At 49.1% G+C, this 21,441-nt stretch overlaps 1 protein-coding gene across 5 annotated transcripts in view; it reads right to left on the bottom strand.

Annotated features, from left to right (window-relative positions):
• The window catches only part of TP53BP2 (tumor protein p53 binding protein 2), an 86,213-nt gene that overhangs the window by 27,269 nt on the left and 37,503 nt on the right, over positions 1-21,441 (bottom strand). For all 5 annotated transcript variants that reach the window (XM_063919012.1, XM_063919011.1, XM_063919014.1 and 2 more), the window contains exons 4-5: positions 8,637-8,750; positions 415-494 (exon numbers count right to left, since the gene is read on the bottom strand). In XM_063919012.1, the coding sequence (XP_063775082.1) occupies positions 415-494; positions 8,637-8,750 (194 nt within the window). The remainder of the gene's footprint in view (positions 1-414; positions 495-8,636; positions 8,751-21,441) is intronic.

Genomic DNA, 21,441 nt, shown 5'->3' with positions numbered 1-21,441 from the left:
GTGGATGAACAGAGAAACTGAATATGGGCCAGTTTACTGAAAAACTACCAGCTTGGCCAAAAGGTCACTGGATGTGTTCAGAATTGGGGTGGAAGGTATGTGAATCTCCGTGATGGCACGGCTGCTTTTGCAATCTCTAGGCAAGCTTTGCTTTTACTTAAAAATCGAAACAAATCGTAAACCAGATAGGAATATAGCTATATATACTGTATGTACTATAGATAAATGTCTCAGTACACAAAGTAAAGATATAATTCACTGCTCATTACAGAGAGAATAATTCCAATCACACTCATCTTCCTTTCTATAATACACAACCGGCACTGGTTGCACATTTATTTTGTTAGCAAATAATCAGTAATAAAATACAATACGTACATATAGTTGTAATCGGCCCTTTTAAAAAGTACCTACCCCATTTTCTATCCTCCTGTCAGCGGGGGCCTTCACCCCATTCCACTTTACATTGGGGTCATGGCTTCTCTGAGCATTCCCTGGAACGGGGGGAGAAAAGGCTTAAACCAGAAAATATCGCTAACAACCTGAAGTGTTATTTACACATAACATAGGTGAGGCGGAATTAGTATTCATGAGAACCAAGGTTAAGAGATCACGAAGAAGAAGTCGCCAAGGCACAGAGCAGACCCTTCATTCCCCAGAACTAGTGACATCACCGAGGCATGGAGCAGAGTAACCATTCCCCAGGTACTAGTGACATCACCGATGCATGGAGCGGAGTAACCATACCCCAGAACTAGTAACATCACCGAGGCATGGAGCAGAGTATCCATTCCCCAGGTACTAGTGACATCACCGAGGCATGGAGCAGAGAAACCATTCCCCAGGTACTAGTGACATCACTGAGGCATGGAGCGGAGTAACCATTCCCCAGAACTAGTGACATCACCGAGGCATGGAGCAGAGTATTCATACCCCAGAACTAGTGACATCACCGAGGCATGGAGCAGAGTATCTATTCCCCAGAACTAGTGACATCACCGAGGCATGGAGCAGAGTATCCATTCCCCAGGTACTAGTGACATCACCGAGGCATGGAGCAGAGTATCCATTCCCCAGGTACTAGTGACATCACCGAGGCATGGAACAGAGTATCCATTCCCCAGGTACTAGTGACATCACCGAGGCATGGAACAGAGTATCCATTCCCCAGGTACTAGTGACATCACCGAGGCATAAAGCAGAGTATCCATTCCCCAGGTACTAGTGACATCACCGAGGCATGGAGCAGAGTATCCATTCCCCAGGTACTAGTGACATCACCGAGGCATGGAGCAGAGTATCCATTCCCCAGGTACTAGTGACATCACCGAGGCATGGAACAGAGTATCCATTCCCCAGGTACTAGTGACATCACCGAGGCATGGAACAGAGTATCCATTCCCCAGGTACTAGTGACGTTACCGAGGCATGGAGCAGAGTATCCATTCCCCAGGTACTAGTGACATCACCGAGGCATAAAGCAGAGTATCCATTCCCCAGGTACTAGTGACATCACCGAGGCATGGAACAGAGTATCCATTCCCCAGGTACTAGTGACATCACCGAGGCATGGAGCAGAGTATCCATTCCCCAGGTACTAGTGACATCACCGAGGCATGGAGCAGAGTATCCATTCCCCAGGTACTAGTGACATCACCGAGGCATGGAGCAGAGTATCCATTCCCCAGGTACTAGTGACATCACCGAGGCATGGAGCAGAGTAACCATTCCCCAGGTACTAGTGACATCACCGAGGCATGGAACAGAGTATCCATTCCCCAGGTACTAGTGACATCACCGAGGCATGGAGCAGAGTATCCATTCCCCAGGTACTAGTGACATCACCGAGGCATGGAGCAGAGTAACCATTCCCCAGGTACTAGTGACATCACCGAGGCATGGAGGAGAGTATCCATTCCCCAGGTACTAGTGACATCACCGAGGCATGGAGCAGCTACTAATCAGGATTTCTTTCTTTTGCTTGCACCACAGGCATGCCCTTAGTTGTATAAATACCTTTTTACTGCCATTTGCTATGAAGACAAAGATTTTCGGCATTGTTTCATGTGTGCCGCTGGCTGAACCTGTCTGAATGGCTCGGTGAGATTCAGGTGTTTGTTTACATACAAAACACAACGTCATTAACCACCGATATTAAATCAAAGGGGCTCCTATAAGACTGACTATACCAGGAGAACACACTGTACACGCTGTATGATTCAGTGACGGGAGAGGAACACATCTCTGGTTACGTTACAGCACATCAAATGAATACAAGGAAACAAAGTGACCACAGGTAATTGGGTGAAATCACGAGAGGAGGATTATTCTGTAGGGCGGAATGGCAATACATGACTCCTAACTAACAGTAAATTCATTTCCAAGTGTGGCAGGAGAGGGCAGAGGACACTCTAGTGCGGATATCTGCCTTTATGGTGAAATAGATTAAAATAAGATTTTACTTACCGATAAATCTATTTCTCGGAGTCCGTAGTGGATGCTGGGGTTCCTGAAAGGACCATGGGGAATAGCGGCTCCGCAGGAGACAGGGCACAAAAAGTAAAGCTTTTCCGATCAGGTGGTGTGCACTGGCTCCTCCCCCTATGACCCTCCTCCAGACTCCAGTTAGGTACTGTGCCCGGACGAGCGTACACAATAAGGGAGGATTTTGAATCCCGGGTAAGACTCATACCAGCCACACCAATCACACCGTACAACTTGTGATCTAAACCCAGTTAACAGTATGATAACAGCGGAGCCTCTGAAAGATGGCTTCCTTTAACAATAACCCGAATTAGTTAACAATAACTATGTACAACTTATGCAGATAATCCGCACTTGGGATGGGCGCCCAGCATCCACTACGGACTCCGAGAAATAGATTTATCGGTAAGTAAAATCTTATTTTCTCTATCGTCCTAGTGGATGCTGGGGTTCCTGAAAGGACCATGGGGATTATACCAAAGCTCCCAAACGGGCGGGAGAGTGCGGATGACTCTGCAGCACCGAATGAGAGAACTCCAGGTCCTCCTTAGCCAGAGTATCAAATTTGTAAAATTTTACAAACGTGTTCTCCCCTGACCACGTAGCTGCTCGGCAAAGTTGTAATGCCGAGACCCCTCGGGCAGCCGCCCAAGATGAGCCCACCTTCCTTGTGGAGTGGGCCTTTACAGATTTAGGCTGTGGCAAGCCTGCCACAGAATGTGCAAGTTGGATTGTGCTACAGATCCAACGAGCAATCGTCTGCTTAGACGCAGGAGCACCCATCTTGTTGGGTGCATACAATATAAACAACGAGTCAGATTTTCTGACTCCAGCTGTCCTTGCAATATATATTTTTAATGCTCTGACAACGTCCAGTAACTTGGAGTCCTCCAAGTCACTTGTAGCCGCAGGCACTACAATAGGCTGGTTCAGATGAAATGCTGACACCACCTTAGGGAGAAAATGCGGACGAGTTCGCAGTTCTGCCCTGTCCGAATGGAAAATCAGATATGGGCTTTTGTAAGATAAAGCTGCCAATTCTGACACTCTCCTGGCAGAAGCCAGGGCTAGAAGCATGGTCACTTTCCATGTGAGATATTTCAAATCCACCTTTTTTAGTGGTTCAAACCAATGAGATTTTAGGAAGTCCAAAACCACATTTAGATCCCACGGTGCCACTGGAGGCACCACAGGAGGCTGTATATGCAGCACTCCCTTAACAAAGGTCTGGACTTCAGGGACTGAAGCCAATTCTTTTTGAAAGAAAATCGACAGGGCCGAAATTTGAACCTTAATAGATCCCAATTTGAGACCCATTGACAATCCTGATTGCAGGAAATGTAGGAATCGACCCAGTTGAAATTCCTCCGTCGGAGCACTCCGATCTTCGCACCACGCAACATATTTTCGCCAAATTCGGTGATAATGTTGCACGGTTACTTCCTTCCTTGCTTTAATCAAAGTAGGAATGACTTCTTCCGGCATGCCTCTTTCCTTTAGGATCCGGCGTTCAACCGCCATGCCGTCAAACGCAGCCGCGGTAAGTCTTGAAACAGACAGGGACCCTGCTGAAGCAAGTCCCTCCTTAGAGGTAGAGGCCACGGATCTTCCGTGATCATCTCTTGAAGTTCCGGGTACCAAGTCCTCCTTGGCCAATCCGGAACCACTAGTATCGTTCTTACGCCTCTTTGCCGTATAATTCTCAATACTTTTGGTATGAGAGGCAGAGGAGGAAACACATACACCGACTGGTACACCCAAGGCGTTACCAGCGCGTCCACAGCTATTGCCTGCGGATCTCTTGACCTGGCGCAATACCTGTCCAGTTTTTTGTTGAGGCGAGACGCCATCATGTCCACCATTGGTCTTTCCCAACGGGTTACCAGCATGTGGAAGACTTCTGGATGAAGTCCCCACTCTCCCGGGTGAAGATCGTGTCTGCTGAGGAAGTCTGCTTCCCAGTTGTCCACTCCCGGGATGAACACTGCTGACAGTGCTATCACATGATTCTCTGCCCAGCGAAGAATCCTTGCAGCTTCTGCCATTGCCCTCCTGCTTCTTGTGCCGCCCTGTCTGTTCACATGGGCGACTGCCGTGATGTTGTCCGACTGGATCAATACCGGTTTTCCCTGAAGCAGAGGTTCTGCCTGGTTTAGAGCATTGTATATTGCTCTTAGTTCCAGAATGTTTATGTGAAGAGACGTTTCCAGGCTCGTCCATACTCCCTGGAAGTTTCTTCCTTGTGTGACTGCTCCCCAGCCTCTCAGGCTGGCGTCCGTGGTCACCAGGATCCAATCCTGTATGCCGAATCTGCGGCCCTCCAATAGATGAGCACTCTGCAACCACCACAGAAGAGACACCCTTGTCCTTGGAGACAGGGTTATCCGTAGGTGCATCTGAAGATGCGACCCTGACCATTTGTCCAACAGATCCCTTTGGAAAATTCTTGCGTGGAATCTGCCGAATGGAATCGCTTCGTAAGAAGCCACCATTTTTCCCAGGACTCTTGTGCATTGATGTACAGACACCTTTCCTGGTTTTAGGAGGTTCCTGACAAGCTCGGATAACTCCTTGGCTTTTTCCTCCGGGAGAAAAACCTTTTTCTGAACCGTGTCCAGAATCATCCCTAGGAACAGCAGACGAGTTGTCGGCATTAACTGGGATTTTGGAATATTCAGAATCCACCCGTGCTGTTTTAGCACTTCTTGAGACAGTGCTAATCCCATCTCTAGCTGTTCTCTGGACCTCGCCCTTATTAGGAGATCGTCCAAGTATGGGATAATTAATACGCCTTTTCTTCGAAGAAGAATCATCATCTCGGCCATTACCTTTGTAAAGATCCGAGGTGCCGTGGACAATCCGAACGGCAGCGTCTGAAACTGATAGTGACAGTTTTGTACAACGAACCTGAGGTACCCCTGGTGTGAGGGGTAAATTGGAACGTGGAGATACGCATCCTTGATGTCCAAGGATACCATAAAGTTCCCCTCTTCCAGGTTCGCTATCACTGCTCTGAGTGACTCCATTTTGAACTTGAACTTCTTTATGTACAGGTTCAAGGACTTCAGATTTAGAATAGGCCTTACCGAGCCATCCGGCTTCGGTACCACAAAAAGAGTGGAATAATACCCCTTCCCTTGTTGCAGAAGAGGTACCTTGACTATCACCTGCTGAGAGTACAGCTTGTGAATGGCTTCCAACACCGTCTCCCTTTCGGAGGGGGACGTTGGTAAAGCAGACCTCAGGAAACGGCGAGGTGGATCTGTCTCTAATTCCAACCTGTATCCCTGAGATATTATCTGCAGGATCCAGGGATCTACTTGCGAGTGAGCCCACTGCGCGCTGTAATTTTTGAGACGACCGCCCACCGTCCCCGAGTCCGCTTGAGAAGCCCCAGCGTCATGCTGAGGCTTTTGTAGAAGCCGGGGAGGGCTTCTGATCCTGGGAAGGAGCTGCGTGTTGCTGTCTCTTCCCTCGACCTTTGCCTCGTGGCAAATATGAATAGCCCTTTGCTCTCTTATTTTTAAAGGAACGAAAGGGCTGCGGTTGAAAAGTCGGTGCCTTTTTCTGTTGGGGAGTGACTTGAGGTAGAAAGGTGGATTTCCCGGCTGTAGCCGTGGCCACCAAATCTGATAGACCGACTCCAAATAACTCCTCCCCCTTATACGGCAAAACTTCCATATGCCGTTTTGAATCCGCATCGCCTGTCCACTGTCGCGTCCATAAAGCTCTTCTGGCCGAAATGGACATAGCACTTACCCGTGATGCCAGTGTGCATATATCCCTCTGTGCATCACGCATATAAAGAAATGCATCCTTTATTTGTTCTAACGACAGTAGAATATTGTCCCTGTCCAGGGTATCAATATTTTCAATCAGGGATTCTGACCAAACTACCCCCGCACTGCCCATCCAGGCAGTTGCTACAGCTGGTCGTAGTATAACACCTGCATGTGTGTATATACTTTTTTGGATATTTTCCATCCTCCTATCTGATGGATCTTTAAGTGCGGCCGTCTCAGGAGAGGGTAACGCCACTTGTTTAGATAAGCGTGTTAGCGCCTTGTCCACCCTAGGAGGTGTTTCCCAGCGCTCCCTAACCTCTGGCGGGAAAGGGTATAATGCCAATAATTTCTTTGAAATTATCAGCTTTTTATCAGGGGCAACCCACGCTTCATTACACACGTCATTTAGTTCTTCTGATTCAGGAAAAACTATAGGTAGTTTTTTCATACCCCACATAATACCCTGTTTAGTGGTACCTGTAGTATCAGCTAAATGTAACGCCTCCTTCATTGCCAAAATCATATAACGTGTGGCCCTACTGGAAAATACGGTTGATTCGTCACCGTCACCACTGGAGTCATCGCCTGTGTCTGGGTCTGTGTCGACCGACTGAGGCAAAGGGCGTTTCACAGCCCCTGACGGTGTTTGAGTCGCCTGGACAGGCACTAATTGATTGTCCGGCCGTCTCATGTCGTCAAACGACTGCTTTAGCGTGTTGACACTATCCCGTAGTTCCATAAATAAAGGCATCCATTCTGGTGTCGACCCCCTAGGAGGTGACATCCCCATATTTGGCAATTGCTCCGCCTCCACACCAATATCGTCCTCATACATGTCGACACACACGTACCGACACACAGCAGACACACAGGGAATGCTCCTAATGAAGACAGGACCCACTAGCCCTTTGGGGAGACAGAGGGAGAGTTTGCCAGCACACACCAAAAGCGCTATATATATATCAGGGATAGCCTTATAATAAGTGCTCCCCTATAGCTGCTTTGTTATATAAAAATATCGCCATAAATTTGCCCCCCCTCTCTGTTTTACCCTGTTTCTGTAGTGCAGTGCAGGGGAGAGACCTGGGAGCCGTCCTGACCAGCGGAGCTGTGAGAGGAAATGGCGCCGTGTGCTGAGGAGATAGGCCCCGCCCCTTTTCCGGCGGGCTCGTCTCCCGCTATTTTGAGAAATCAGGCAGGGGTTAAATATCTCCATATAGCCTCTAGGGCTATATGTGAGGTATTTTTAGCCTTTATAGGTACTCATTTTGCCTCCCAGGGCGCCCCCCTCCCAGCGCCCTGCACCCTCAGTGACTGCCGTGTGAAGTGTGCTGAGAGGAAAATGGCGCACAGCTGCAGTGCTGTGCGCTACCTTTAGAAGACTGCAGGAGTCTTCAGCCGCCGATTCTGGACCTCTTCTGTCTTCAGCATCTGCAAGGGGGCCGGCGGCGCGGCTCCGGTGACCATCCAGGCTGTACCTGTGATCGTCCCTCTGGAGCTTGATGTCCAGTAGCCAAGAAGCCAATCCATCCTGCACGCAGGTGAGTTGACTCCTTCTCCCCTCAGTCCCTCGCTGCAGTGATCCTGTTGCCAGCAGGAATCACTGTAACATAAAAAACCTAGCTAAACTTTCTCTAAGCAGCTCTTTAGGAGAGCCACCTAGATTGCACCCTTCTCGGCCGGGCACAAAAATCTAACTGGAGTCTGGAGGAGGGTCATAGGGGGAGGAGCCAGTGCACACCACCTGATCGGAAAAGCTTTACTTTTTGTGCCCTGTCTCCTGCGGAGCCGCTATTCCCCATGGTCCTTTCAGGAACCCCAGCATCCACTAGGACGATAGAGAAATCAGTATTAATGGGCATTACAATTCCATGTAATTGGCGGAAGTTGTTGGGGTTCCAACAATTTTGCTGGCAATGTATAGTCACCAACATCGCAGATTGTTCCTTGCACCCCATAGAGGGCTACAGGAAAATAGACGTTGCTGGGCTACCGTAATTCAGAGTAACTGCACCTCCATATATCTCTAGGAATTGAAAACCTCCCCCCCCCCCACCACAACCATTGCGAACATTTCAAAAGAATAAGTAAAGAATAATTTATACATAATTTCCCTGCCTAAACGCACTTACAGCACTAGGTTTACATGTAAGTGACAGAAGAGGCTTATACAAAGGCATACAGTTCCGATGTGGGGCTACAGACGTGGGAATCCCACTAGTCCATCAGCGCTCTTATCTACGGAGATACAGCTGACCCCCCCATTTCTGTCAAACGCATCACCTCCTGAGCTGGACAGAAAACGTGAGCGAGCTGTAGAGTAAAAGTTCCCTGCAGACGTTTGCTATTGATAAGGACACAACCTACCAGAGTCTCTAGAAGGAGGACGCTCGTGACGCAAGTAGAACCGCGCCTCATTCCGCTGTGTCCCATACTTATGCAGAACATCGTACATCCGCTCGTTATCCGCTACAGGGCGCTCTGAAACAAACATTGACGTGGTTAGAAGGTCCAAATGTGTTAGTAAAGACTCCTAACTGTAGCTCAGGAATTGATGAACACAGAACAAGAAAATCTACAATCATCGACTACAAAAATAAACTAGGAGTGACGTCACTGCAAAGCGCCGTAGCGCCACGGTCACAGTCTCTGCTGCTGGGTAAATATTGATCTTTCTGAATAAACACACCACTAAAAGCTAACAGACACCCGTCACAGACCGCGCTCTATGCTACTTCTACTAGAGTGTAAGCTCTGGCGGTCAGGAACCTCCCAGCCCTCTGTCTCACGTCTCCCCCTCTCTCCTTGTTCCGTTTCTACATAGGATTAGTTTTTGCAGGATTTCTTGCACCAGCTGTCTGTGTAGATTTGTGGTACGTTATAAATGAAGGATAATGATTCTCACAACTATAAACTATCGTTAGGGAACACTGATAACGGAATGATTTCCTCCTGAACGCCTCTACGGTGGCTTTAAAAAAGGTATTCGCTCCCTTTAGCATTTTTCACATTCTATTCTGTCGTCACGGAACTAAATTGCGTCTTTCTCCGGGAAATGTCACCAATGATCAAAAGTAACAACCACACGCAATTCAAACTCTCTCATAACTGGAGAGAGAAATCAGACAATGAATTACATAATTATTCACCCCCCTCCCCGGTGTGTTAATATTTAGTAGAAGCAGATTTGGTGCAGTTACGGCTGCGAGTCCATTTTCACCCAGGTCACCCAAGTGTCCTACGGACTGCAGCAGGTTCTCTTCCTAGAGTTTTCTTGTTCCCTTAAGGTTCCCAGTACAGGAGCCTCCTCAGATCATCCAGTTACTATGATTTGTGGTGAGGGTAACATACCTCCTTGGATTCAGTAGCGATGGACGAGATGCCGCGGTCAGAATACTAATAGCGGCATCCCATCCATCAGAATCCCAACAACCCCCCAGAAAAGTACCCCAACCCTCCCTTGTGGGTGCCTAACCCTAACCTTCCCAGGTGGTGCCTAACCCTAACCCTCCCTTCCCACTGCCTAAACCTAACCTTCCCTACCTTGGTGCCTAACCCTAAACCCCCGCCCCGATACCTAACCATCCCCTTCCCGTCACTGCACCCTAACCCCCCTTCTAATGCCTACAACTAACCTCTCACCCCTCCCCGCAGCAGGACGCAAGCGTGTCCCGCTAAAAGAACGTTCTGGATTCCAAGTGTCTGTATTTTGACGCCGGGATCCCGAACAGAGTCAGGATTTTGATGCTAGCATTATGCCGCCATTCGTGAATCCGGCAAAGGCTGCATTTTAACTACATCCCTCCTTGGCATGTGTGAGGCGGCTCATGCGGCATTAGGTGAAAAAAAACGCCACTACTCTGGAAACTATTAAAAGTCTTTTCAAATGTTATCATCACTCCTCTAATGAATGCTTACCAATAACTTTTTTCAGCTATATTTGGAATGTTCTTTGGTCTTCATGATGAAGCTCTGGCTTGGAAATGCACTAACCTAGGAGGTTTCCAAACACGGTCCCCAAGGCACCTCAACAGTCCAAGTTTTAAAGATATTCATGGCTCAGCACAGATGGTTAAATCAAATTGAGGTACTAATTAAGTCACCTGTGGCCAAGCACAGATATACTATAAACCTGGACCGCTGGGGTGCCTTGGAGACAGCATTTGGGAACCTTTGCACTAACCAAATGCTGGACCTCTCACAGACAGGTATTTGTAACTTGCACTTAATTAAAGCACTAATTGCAGAGGAGACTCCAGTAAATTAATTACACGATAAATAATGACAGCAATTTAAAAATTCTTAAAAATAAGATTTTACTCACCGGTAAATCTATTTCTCGTAGTCCGTAGTGGATGCTGGGAACTCCGAAAGGACCATGGGGAATAGCGGCTCCGCAGGAGTCTGGGCACAACTAAAAGAAAGCTTTTAGACTACCTAGTGTGCACTGGCTCCTCCCACTATGACCCTCCTCCAAGCCTCAGTTAGGATACTGTGCCCGGAAGAGCTGACACAATAAGGAAGGATTTTGAATCCCGGGTAAGACTCATACCAGCCACACCAATCACACCGTACAACACGTGATACCATATCCAGTTAACAGTATGTAACATAACTGAGCCTCTCAACAGATGGCTCATAACAATAACCCGTTATTGAACAATAACTATGTACAATTATTGCAGACAATCCGCACTTGGGACGGGCGCCCAGCATCCACTACGGACTACGAGAAATAGATTTACCGGTGAGTAAAATCTTATTTTCTCTAACGTCCTAGTGGATGCTGGGAACTCCGAAAAAACCATGGGGATTATACCAAAGCTCCCAAACGGGCGGGAGAGTGCGGATGACTCTGCAGCACCGAATGAGAGAACTCAAGGTCCTCCTCAGCCAGGGTATCAAATTTGTAGAATTTTGCAAACGTGTTTGCCCCTGACAAAGTAGCAGCTCGGCAAAGTTGTAAAGCCGAGACCCCTCGGGCAGCCGCCCAAGATGAGCCCACCTTCCTTGTAGAATGGGCTTTAACTGATTTAGGACGCGGCAGTCCAACCGCAGAATGCGCCAGCTGAATTGTGCTACAAATCCAGCGAGCAATAGTCTGCTTAGAAGCAGGAGCACCCAGTTTGTTGGGTGCATACAGGATAAATAGCGAGTCAGTTTTCCTGACTCCAGCCGTCCTGGAAACATACATTTTCAAGGCCCTGACTACGTCCAGCAACTTGGAATCCTCCAAGTCACTAGTAGCCGCAGGCACTACAATAGGTTGGTTCAAGTGAAAAGCTAATACCACCTTAGGGAGAAACTGGGGACGAGTCCTCAATTCTGCCCTATCCATATGAAAAATCAGATAAAGGCTTTTAAATGACAAAGCCGCCAATTCTGATACACGCCTGGCCGAAGCCAAGGCCAATAACATGACCACTTTCCACGTGAGATATTTAAGATCCACGGTCTTCAGTGGCTCAACCAATGTGATTTTAGGAAATTCAACACCACGTTGAGATCCCAGGGTGCCACTGGAGGCACAAAAGGGGGCTGAATATGCAGCACTCCTTTTACAAATGTCTGAACTTCAGGTAGTGAAGCCAGTTCTTTTTGGAAGAAAATCGACAGAGCCGATATCTGCACCTTAATGGAGCCTAATTTTAGGCCCATAGACACTCCTGCCTGTAGGAAGTGCAGAAATCGACCCAGCTGAAATTCCTCTGTTGGGGCCTTATTGGCCTCACACCAAGCAACATATTTTCGCCATATGCGGTGATAATGTTTCACAGTTACATCTTTCCTGGCTTTAATCAGCGTAGGAATGACATCCTCCGGAATGCCCTTTTCCTTTAGGATCCGGTGTTCAACCGCCATGCCGTCAAACGCAGCCGCGGTAAGTCTTGGAACAGACAGGGCCCCTGCTGTAGCAGATCCTGTCTGAGTGGCAGAGGCCATGGGTCCTCTGAGATCATCTCTTGAAGTTCCGGGTACCACGCTCTTCTTGGCCAATCCGGAACCACGAGTATTGTCCTTACTCCTCGTTTTCTTATTATTCTCAGTACCTTTGGTATGAGAGGCAGAGGAGGGAACACATAAACTGACTGGTACACCCACGGTGTCACTAGAGCGTCCACCGCTATCGCCTGAGGGTCCCTTGACCTGGCGCAATATCTCTCTAGTTTTTTGTATAGGCGGGACGCCATCATGTCCACCTGTGGCCGTTCCCAACGATTTACAATCAGTGTGAAGACTTCTGGATGAAGTCCCCACTCTCCCGGGTGGAGGTCGTGTCTGCTGAGGAAGTCTGCTTCCCAGTTGTCCACTCCCGGAATGAACACTGCTGACAGTGCTAACACGTGATTTTCCGCCCATCGGAGAATCCTTGTGGCTTCTGCCATCGCCGTCCTGCTTCTTGTGCCGCCCTGTCGGTTTACATGGGCGACTGCCGTGATGTTGTCTGACTGGATCAGTACCGGCTGGCTTTGAAGCAGGGGTTTTGCCTGACTTAGGGCATTGTAAATGGCCCTCAGTTCTAGAATATTTATGTGTAGGGAAGTCTTCTGACTCGACCATAGTACTTGGAAGTTTCTTCCCTGTGTGACTGCCCCCCAGCCTCGAAGGCTGGCGTCCGTGGTCACCAGGACCCAGTCCTGTATGCCGAATCTGCGGCCCTCTAGAAGATGAGCACTCTGCAGCCACCACAGCAGAGACACCCTGGTTCTTGGAGACAGGGTTATTAGCCGATGCATCTGAAGATGCGATCCGGACCATTGGTCCAACAGGTCCCACTGAAAGATTCTGGCATGGAACCTGCCGAAAGGAATTGCTTCGTAAGAAGCCACCATCTTTCCCAGGACTCGCGTGCAGTGATGCACCGACACCTGTTTTGGTTTCAGGAGGTTTCTGACTAGAGACGACAGCTCCATGGCTTTTTCCTCTGGGAGAAACACTTTTTTCTGGACTGTGTCCAGAATCATTCCCAGGAACAGTAGACGTGTCGTCGGAACCAGCTGTGACTTTGGAATATTCAGAATCCAACCGTGCTGGTGTAGCACCTCCTGAGATAGTGCTACTCCTACCATCAACTGCTCCTTGGATCTCGCCTTTATTAGGAGATCGTCCAAGTACGGGATAATTAAAACTCCCTTTTTTCGAAGGAGTATCATCATTTCCGCCATTACCTTGGTAAACACCCTCGGTGCCGTGGACAGACCAAACGGCAGCGTCTGGAATTGGTAATGGCAATTCTGTACCGCAAATCTGAGGTACTCCTGGTGAGGATGGTAAATGGGGACATGCAGGTAAGCATCCTTGATGTCCAGGGATACCATGTAATCCCCCTCGTCTAGACTTGCAATAACCGCCCTGAGCGATTCCATCTTGAACTTGAATTTTTTTATATACGTGTTCAAGGATTTCAAATTTAAAATGGGTCTCACCGAACCGTCCGGTTTCGGTACCACAAACAGAGTGGAATAGTAACCCCGTCCTTGTTGAAGTAGGGGCACCTTGACTATCACCCGCTGGGAATACAGCTTGTGAATTGCCTCTAGCACAGCCTCCCTGTCCGAGGGAGTTGTTGGCAAGGCAGATTTGAGGAAACGGCGGGGGGGAGACGCCTCGAATTCCAGCTTGTACCGCTGAGATACTACTTGAAAGATCCAGGGATCCACCTGTGAGCGAGCCCACTGATCGCTGAAATTTTTGAGGCGGCTCCCCACCGTACCTGGCTCCGCCTGTGGAGCCCCACCGTCATGCGGCGGACTTGGAAGAAGCGGGGGAGGACTTTTGCTCCTGGGAACTAGCTGTATGTTGCAGCCTTTTTCCCCTGCCTCTGGACAGAAAGGATCCGCCTTTTCCTCGCCTGTTTTTCTGGGTCCGAAAGGACTGTACCTGATAAAACGGCGCTTTTTTAGGCTATGAGGGAACATGGGGTAAAAATGCTGACTTCCCAGCTGTCGCTGTGGAAACGAGGTCCGAGAGACCATCCCCGAATAACTCCTCACCCTTATAAGGCAAAACTTCCATGTGCCTTTTGGAATCTGCATCCCCTGTCCACTGCCGAGTCCATAAGCCTCTCCTAGCAGAAAATAAGATTTTACTCACCGGTAAATCTATTTCTCGTAGTCCGTAGTGGATGCTGGGGACTCCGTAAGGACCATGGGGAATAGACGGCTCCGCAGGAGACTGGGCACATCTAAAGAAAGATTTAGGACTATCTGGTGTGCACTGGCTCCTCCTCCTATGACCCTCCTCCAAGCCTCAGTTAGGAACTGTGCCCGGAAGAGCTGACACAATAAGGAAGGATTTTGAATCCCGGGTAAGACTCATACCAGCCACACCATATAACACGTGATAGGAACCCCGGTTAACAGTATGATAACAATTGGAGCCTCTGAAGAGATGGCTCACAACAAAACCCGATTTTTGTAACAATAACTATGTACAAGTATTGCAGACAATCCGCACTTGGGATGGGCGCCCAGCATCCACTACGGACTACGAGAAATAGATTTACCGGTGAGTAAATTCTTATTTTCTCTGACGTCCTAGTGGATGCTGGGGACTCCGTAAGGACCATGGGGATTATACCAAAGCTCCCAAACGGGCGGGAGAGTGCGGATGACTCTGCAGCACCGAATGAGAGAACTCCAGGTCCTCCTCAGCCAGGGAATCAAATTTGTAGAATTTAGCAAACGTGTTTGCCCCTGACCAAGTAGCTGCTCGGCAAAGTTGTAAAGCCGAGACCCCTCGGGCAGCCGCCCAAGATGAGCCCACCTTCCTTGTGGAATGGGCTTTTATTGATTTAGGCTGCGGTAATCCTACCGCAGAATGCGCCAGCTGAATAGTGCTACAAATCCAGCGCGCAATAGACTGCTTAGAAGCAGGAGCACCCAGCTTGTTGGGTGCATACAGGATAAACAGCGAGTCAGTTTTTCTGACTCCAGTCGTCCTGGAAACATACATTTTCAGGGCCCTGACTACGTCCAGCAACTTGGAATTCTCCAAGTCCCTAGTAGCCGCAGGCACCACAATAGGTTGGTTCAAGTGAAAAGCTGAGACCACCTTCGGGAGAAACTGAGGACGAGTCCTCAATTCTGCCCTATCCATCTGGAAAATCAGATAAGGGCTTTTTCAAGACAAAGCCGCCAAATCTGAAACCCGCCTGGCTGAAGCCAAGACCAATAACATGACCACATTCCACGTGAGATATTTTAATTCCACAGTCTTAAGTGGTTCGAACCAATGTGATTTCAGGAATACCAAAACCACATTGAGATCCCAAGGTGCCACTGGGGGCACAAAAGGAGGCTGAATATGCAGCACTCCCTTAACAAATGTCTGAACTTCAGGCAGTGAAGCCAGTTCTTTCTGGAAGAAAATCGACAGAGCCGAAATCTGGACCTTGATGGACCCCAATTTGAGGCCCAACGTCACCCCTGCTTGCAGGAAGTGTAGGAATCGACCCAGTTGAAATTCCTCCTTCGGGGCCTTCATGGCCTCACACCAAGCAACATATTTCCGCCAAATGTGGTAATAATGTCTTGCGGTGACATCCTTCCTGGCTTTGATCAGGGTAGGGATGATTTCCTCCGGAATACCCTTTTCCTTTAGGATCCGGTGTTCAACCGCCATGCCGTCAAACGCAGCCGCGGTAAGTCTTGGAACAGACAGGGTCCCTGCTGCAGCAGGTCTTGTCTGAGTGGCAGAGGCCAAGGGTCCTCTGCCAGCATCTCTTGAAGTTCCGGGTACCAAGCTCTTCTTGGCCAATCCGGAACCATGAGTATGGTTTTCACTCCTCGCATTCTTATTATTCTCAGCACCCTGGGTATGAGAGGTAGAGGAGGAAACACATAAACCGACTGGTACACCCACGGTGTCACTAGAGCGTCCACAGCGATCGCCTGAGGGTCCCTTGACCTGGCGCAATATCTTTTCAACTTTTTGTTGAGGCGGGACGCCATCATGTCCACCCGTGGTCATTCCCAACGGTTTACCCGCATTTGGAAAACTTCTGGAAGAAGTCCCCATTCTCCCGGGTGTAGGTCGCCCATCGGAGAATCCTTGTGGCTTCTGCCATCGCCATCCTGCTTCTTGTGCCGCCCTGTCTGTTTACATGGGCGACCGCCGTGATGTTGTCTGAACGGATCAGTACCGGCTGGTTTTGAAGCAGGGGCCTTGCTTGGCTTAGGGCATTGTAAATGGCCCTTAGCTCCAGAATAATTATGTGAAGCGAAATCTCCTTGGAAATTTCTTATCTGTGTGACTGCACCCCAGCCCCGAAGGCTGGCAACCGTGGTCACCAGGACCCAGTCCTGTATTCCGAATCTGCGGCCCTCTAGTAGATGAGCCCTCTGCAGCCACCACAGCAGCGACACCCTGTTTCTTGCCGACAGGGTTATCCGCTGTTGTATCTGTAGATGGGACTCGGACCATTTGTCCCACAGGTCCCACTGGAACGTCCTTGCGTGGAACCTTCCGAATGGAATTATGCTTCGTACGAAGCTACCATTTTTTCCAGGACTCGTGTGCTTCCACTGGAAGAAACACTCTTTTCTGGTCTGTGTCCAGAATCATTCCCAGGAACAGAAGACGTGTCGTCGGGACCAGCTGTGACTTTGGAATATTGAGAATCCAGTCGTGCTGTTGTAGCACTTCCCGAGAGAGTGCTACCCCTACTACCAACTGTTCTTTGGACCTCGCCTTTATCAGGAGATCGTCCAAGTACAGGATAATAAAAACTTCCTTCTTGCGAAGGAGTATCATCATTTCGGCCGTTACCTTGGTAAAGACCTTCGGTGCCGTGGACAACTCCAACGGCAGCGTCTGGAACTGATAGTGACAGTCCTGTACCACACATCTGAGGTACTCCTGGTGAGGAGGGTAAATGGGGACATGCAGGTATGCATCCTTGATGTCCAGGGAGACCCTGTAATCCCCCTCGTCCAGGCTCGTAATAACCGCCCTGAGCGATTCCATCTCGAACTTGAATCTTCTGATATAAAAGTTCAAGTATTTTAATTTTAAGATGGGTCTCACCGAACCGTTCTGTTTCGGTACCACAACCATTGTGGAATAGTAACCCCTTCCTTGCTGAAGGAGGGGCACCTTGACAATCACTTGTTGTGATTATAGTGTTGAATAGCCACCAACACCGCCTCCCTGGCAGAGGGAGGTGCCGGTAAGGCAGATTTTAGGAAACGGCGGGGGGAAGAACGTCTCGAACTCCAGCCTGTACCCCTGAGATACTACTTGAAGGACCCAGGGAGCCATGTGAGAGAGCCCACTGGGCGCTGAAATTTCTGAGACGGGCCCCCACCGTACCCGGGTCCGCCTGAGCAGCCCCAGCGTCATGCTGTGGACTTACCGGACGCAGGGAGGACTTCTGCTCTTGGGAACTAGCTGTGCGCTGCAGCTTTTTCCTCTACCTTTGCCTCTCGGCAGAAAGGATGAGCCTCTAGCCCTCTTGCTTTTCTGGGGCCGAAAGGACTGTACTTGATGATACGGTGCTTTCCTTTGTTGTGGGGTAGCCTGTGGCATAAAAGTCGATTTCCCAGCAGTAGCTGTGGAAACGAGGTCTGAAAGACCATCCCCAAACAGTTTTACCCCCTTATAGGACAAAACTTCCATGTGCCGATTCGAGTCGGCATCGCCTGACCATTGCCGAGTCCATAACCCCCGTCTGGCGGCAATGGACCTAGCGCTTATTTTTGATGCCAGCCGGCAAATATCCCTCTGTGCATCACGCATGTATAAGACCACGTCTTTTATATGCTCTATTGTCAGCAAAATATTGTCCCTATCCATAGTTATTTTCCGACAGGGAATCTGACCACGCAGCGGGAGCACTGCACATCCATGCCGAAGCAATGGCTGGTCGCAATATAATGCCCGAGTGTGTGACTATATCTTTCAGGGTAACCCCCTGCTTTTTATCAGCAGGTTCCTTCAGGGCGGCCGTATCCGGAGATGGTAGTGCCACCTTTTCTGATAAGCGTGTAAGCGCTGTATCTACCCTATGGGGTGTTTCCCACGTGACCTATCCTCTGGCGGGAAAGGGTACACTGCCAATAACCGTTTAGAAATTATCAATTTCTTACCGGGGGAAGACCACGCTTCCTCACACACACCTCATTTAAATTTCTCAGATGCAGGAAAAACTACTGGTAGTTTTCTGTCACCAAACATAATACCCTTTTATGTGGTACCAGGGGTATTATCATAAATGTGTAATACATTTTTTATTGCCTCAATCATGTAACGGGTGGGCCTATTTGGAGGGTACACTAGTCTCATCATCGTCGACACTGGAGTCGGTATCCGTGTCGACATCTGTTTCTGCCATCTGAGGTAGCGGGCGTTTTTAGAGCCCCCCATGACATTTGAGACGCTGGAACAGGCACAAGCTGAGTAGCCGGCTGTTCTGTGTCGTCGACCTTTGTGTAAGGAGTTGACACTTTCACGTAATCCTTCCATAAGTCCAACCACACCTGTGTCGATCCCGCAGGGGGTGACATCACATTTACAGGCATTCGCTCCGCCTCCACATCATTATCCTCCTCATACATGTCGACACAGCCGTACCGACACACAGCATACACACAGGGAATGCTCTGACAGAGGACAGGACCCCACAAAGCCCTTTGGGGAGACAGAGGGAGAGTATGCCAGAACACACCAGGGCGCTATATATTATCACAGGGATATCACATATAAAGAGTGTTTTCCCTTATAGCTGCCTATATATATTGTATACTGCGCCTAAATTGTGCCCCCCCTCTCTTTTTAACCCTTTCTGTAGTGTATTGACTGCAGGGGAGAGCCAGGGAGCTTCCCTCCAACGGAGGGAAAAATGGCGCCAGTGTGGTGAAGGAGATAGCTCCGCCCCTTTTTCGCTGACTTTCTCCCGCATTTTTATGGATTCTGGAAGGGGTTAAAAAGCACCTATATAGCCTCTGGGGCTATATATGGTGCCAGTTTGCCAGCCAAGGTGTCAGTATTGCTGCTCAGGGCGCCCCCCCCCCCAGCGCCCTGCACCCATCAGTGACCGGAGTGTGAGGTGTGCATGAGGAGCAATGGCGCACAGCTGCAGTGCTGTGCGCTACCTTGGAGAACTTCAGCCGCCGATTTTCCGGACCACCTTCTTGCTTCTGGCTCTGTAAGGGGGACGGCGGCGCGGCTCGGGGAACGGACGACAAGGTCGGGTCCTGTGTTCGATCCCTCTGGAGCTAATGGTGTCCAGTAGCCTAAGAAGCCCAAGCTACCACCACTTAGGTAGGTTCGCTTCTTCTCCCCTTAGTCCCTCGATGCAGTGAGCCTGTTGCCAGCAGGTCTCACTGAAAATAAAAAACCTAACAAACACTTTCTTCCTAGGAGCTCAGGAGAGCCCCTAGTGTGCATCCAGCTCAGCCGGGCACAGAAATCTAACTGAGGCTTGGAGGAGGGTCATAGGGGGAGGAGCCAGTGCACACCAGATAGTCCTAAATCTTTCTTTAGATGTGCCCAGTCTCCTGCGGAGCCGTCTATTCCCCATGGTCCTTACGGAGTCCCCAGCATCCACTAGGACGTCAGAGAAATGGACAATGCACTTATTTTAGATGCCAGCCGGCAGATCTCCCTCTGTGCATCTCTCATGTATAAGACTGAGTCTTTTATATGCTCTATGGTTAGCAGAATAGTGTCCCTGTCTAGGGTGTCAATATTTTCTGACAGGGAATCTGACCACGCAGCGGCAGCACTGAACATCCATGCTGACGCAATAGCTGGTCTAAGTATAATGCCTGTGTGTGTATATATAGACTTTAGGATCGCCTCCTGCTTTCTATCCGCAGGCTCCTTGAGGGCGGCCGTATCCGGAGACGGAAGTGCCACCTTTTTAGACAAACGTGTGAGCGCTTTATCCACCCTAGGAGGTGTTTCCCAACGTGCCCTATCCTCTGGCGGGAAAGGGAACGCCATTAGTAATTTTTTTGAGATTATCAATCTTTTATCAGGGAAAGCCCACGCTTCTTCACACACTTCATTTAATTCTTCAGATGGGGGAAAAAAATAAGAATTTACTCACCGGTAATTCTATTTCTCATAGTCCGTAGTGGATGCTGGGAACTCCGTAAGGACCATGGGGAATAGCGGGCTCCGAAGGAGGCTGGGCACTCTAGAAAGATTTATGACTACCTGGTGTGCACTGGCTCCTCCCACTATGACCCTCCTCCAAGCCTCAGTTAGGACACTGTGCCCGGACGAGCTGACATAATAAGGAAGGATTTTGAATCCCGGGTAAGACTCATACCAGCCACACCAATCACACCGTACAACTCGTGATACTATATCCAGTTTTACAGTATGAAAACAACTGAGCCTCTCAACAGATGGCTCAACAATAACCCTTTAGTTAGCAATAACTATTTACAAGTATTGCAGACAATCCGCACTTGGGATGGGCGCCCAGCATCCACTACGGACTACGAGAAATAGAATTACCGGTGAGTAAATTCTTATTTTCTCTGACGTCCTAGTGGATGCTGGGAACTCCGTAAGGACCATGGGGATTATACCAAAGCTCCCAAACGGGCGGGAGAGTGCGGATGACTCTGCAGCACCGAATGAGAGAACTCCAGGTCCTCCTCAGCCAGGGTATCAAATTTGTAGAATTTTGCAAACGTGTTTGCCCCTGACCAAGTAGCTGCTCGGCAAAGTTGTAAAGCCGAGACCCCTCGGGCAGCCGCCCAAGATGAGCCCACCTTCCTTGTGGAATGGGCATTTACAGATTTTGGCTGTGGCAGGCCTGCCACAGAATGTGCAAGCTGAATTGTACTACAAATCCAGCGAGCAATAGTCTGCTTAAGGGCTTTTACATGATAAAGCCGCCAATTCTGACACTCGCCTGGCTGAAGCCAAGGCCAATAACATGACCACTTTCCACGTGAGATATTTTAGATCCACGGTTTTTAGTGGCTCAAACCAATGTGATTTTAAGAAACTCAACACCACGTTGAGATCCCAAGGTACCACAGGAGGCACAAACGGGGGCTGAATATGCAGCACTCCTTTCACAAATGTCTGAACTTCAGGTACTGAAGCTAGTTCTTTTTGAAAGAAAATTGACAGAGCCGAGATCTGTACTTTAATGGAGCCTAGTTTTAGGCCCATATTCACTCCTGCTTGCAGGAAATGCAGAAATCGA

The sequence above is a fragment of the Pseudophryne corroboree genome, chromosome 4 (assembly GCF_028390025.1).
Source record: "Pseudophryne corroboree isolate aPseCor3 chromosome 4, aPseCor3.hap2, whole genome shotgun sequence".
Taxonomy (NCBI): domain Eukaryota; kingdom Metazoa; phylum Chordata; class Amphibia; order Anura; family Myobatrachidae; genus Pseudophryne; species Pseudophryne corroboree.
Note: the sequence above shows the minus strand (reverse complement) of the source record. Positions and strands in the feature narration are given on the sequence as shown.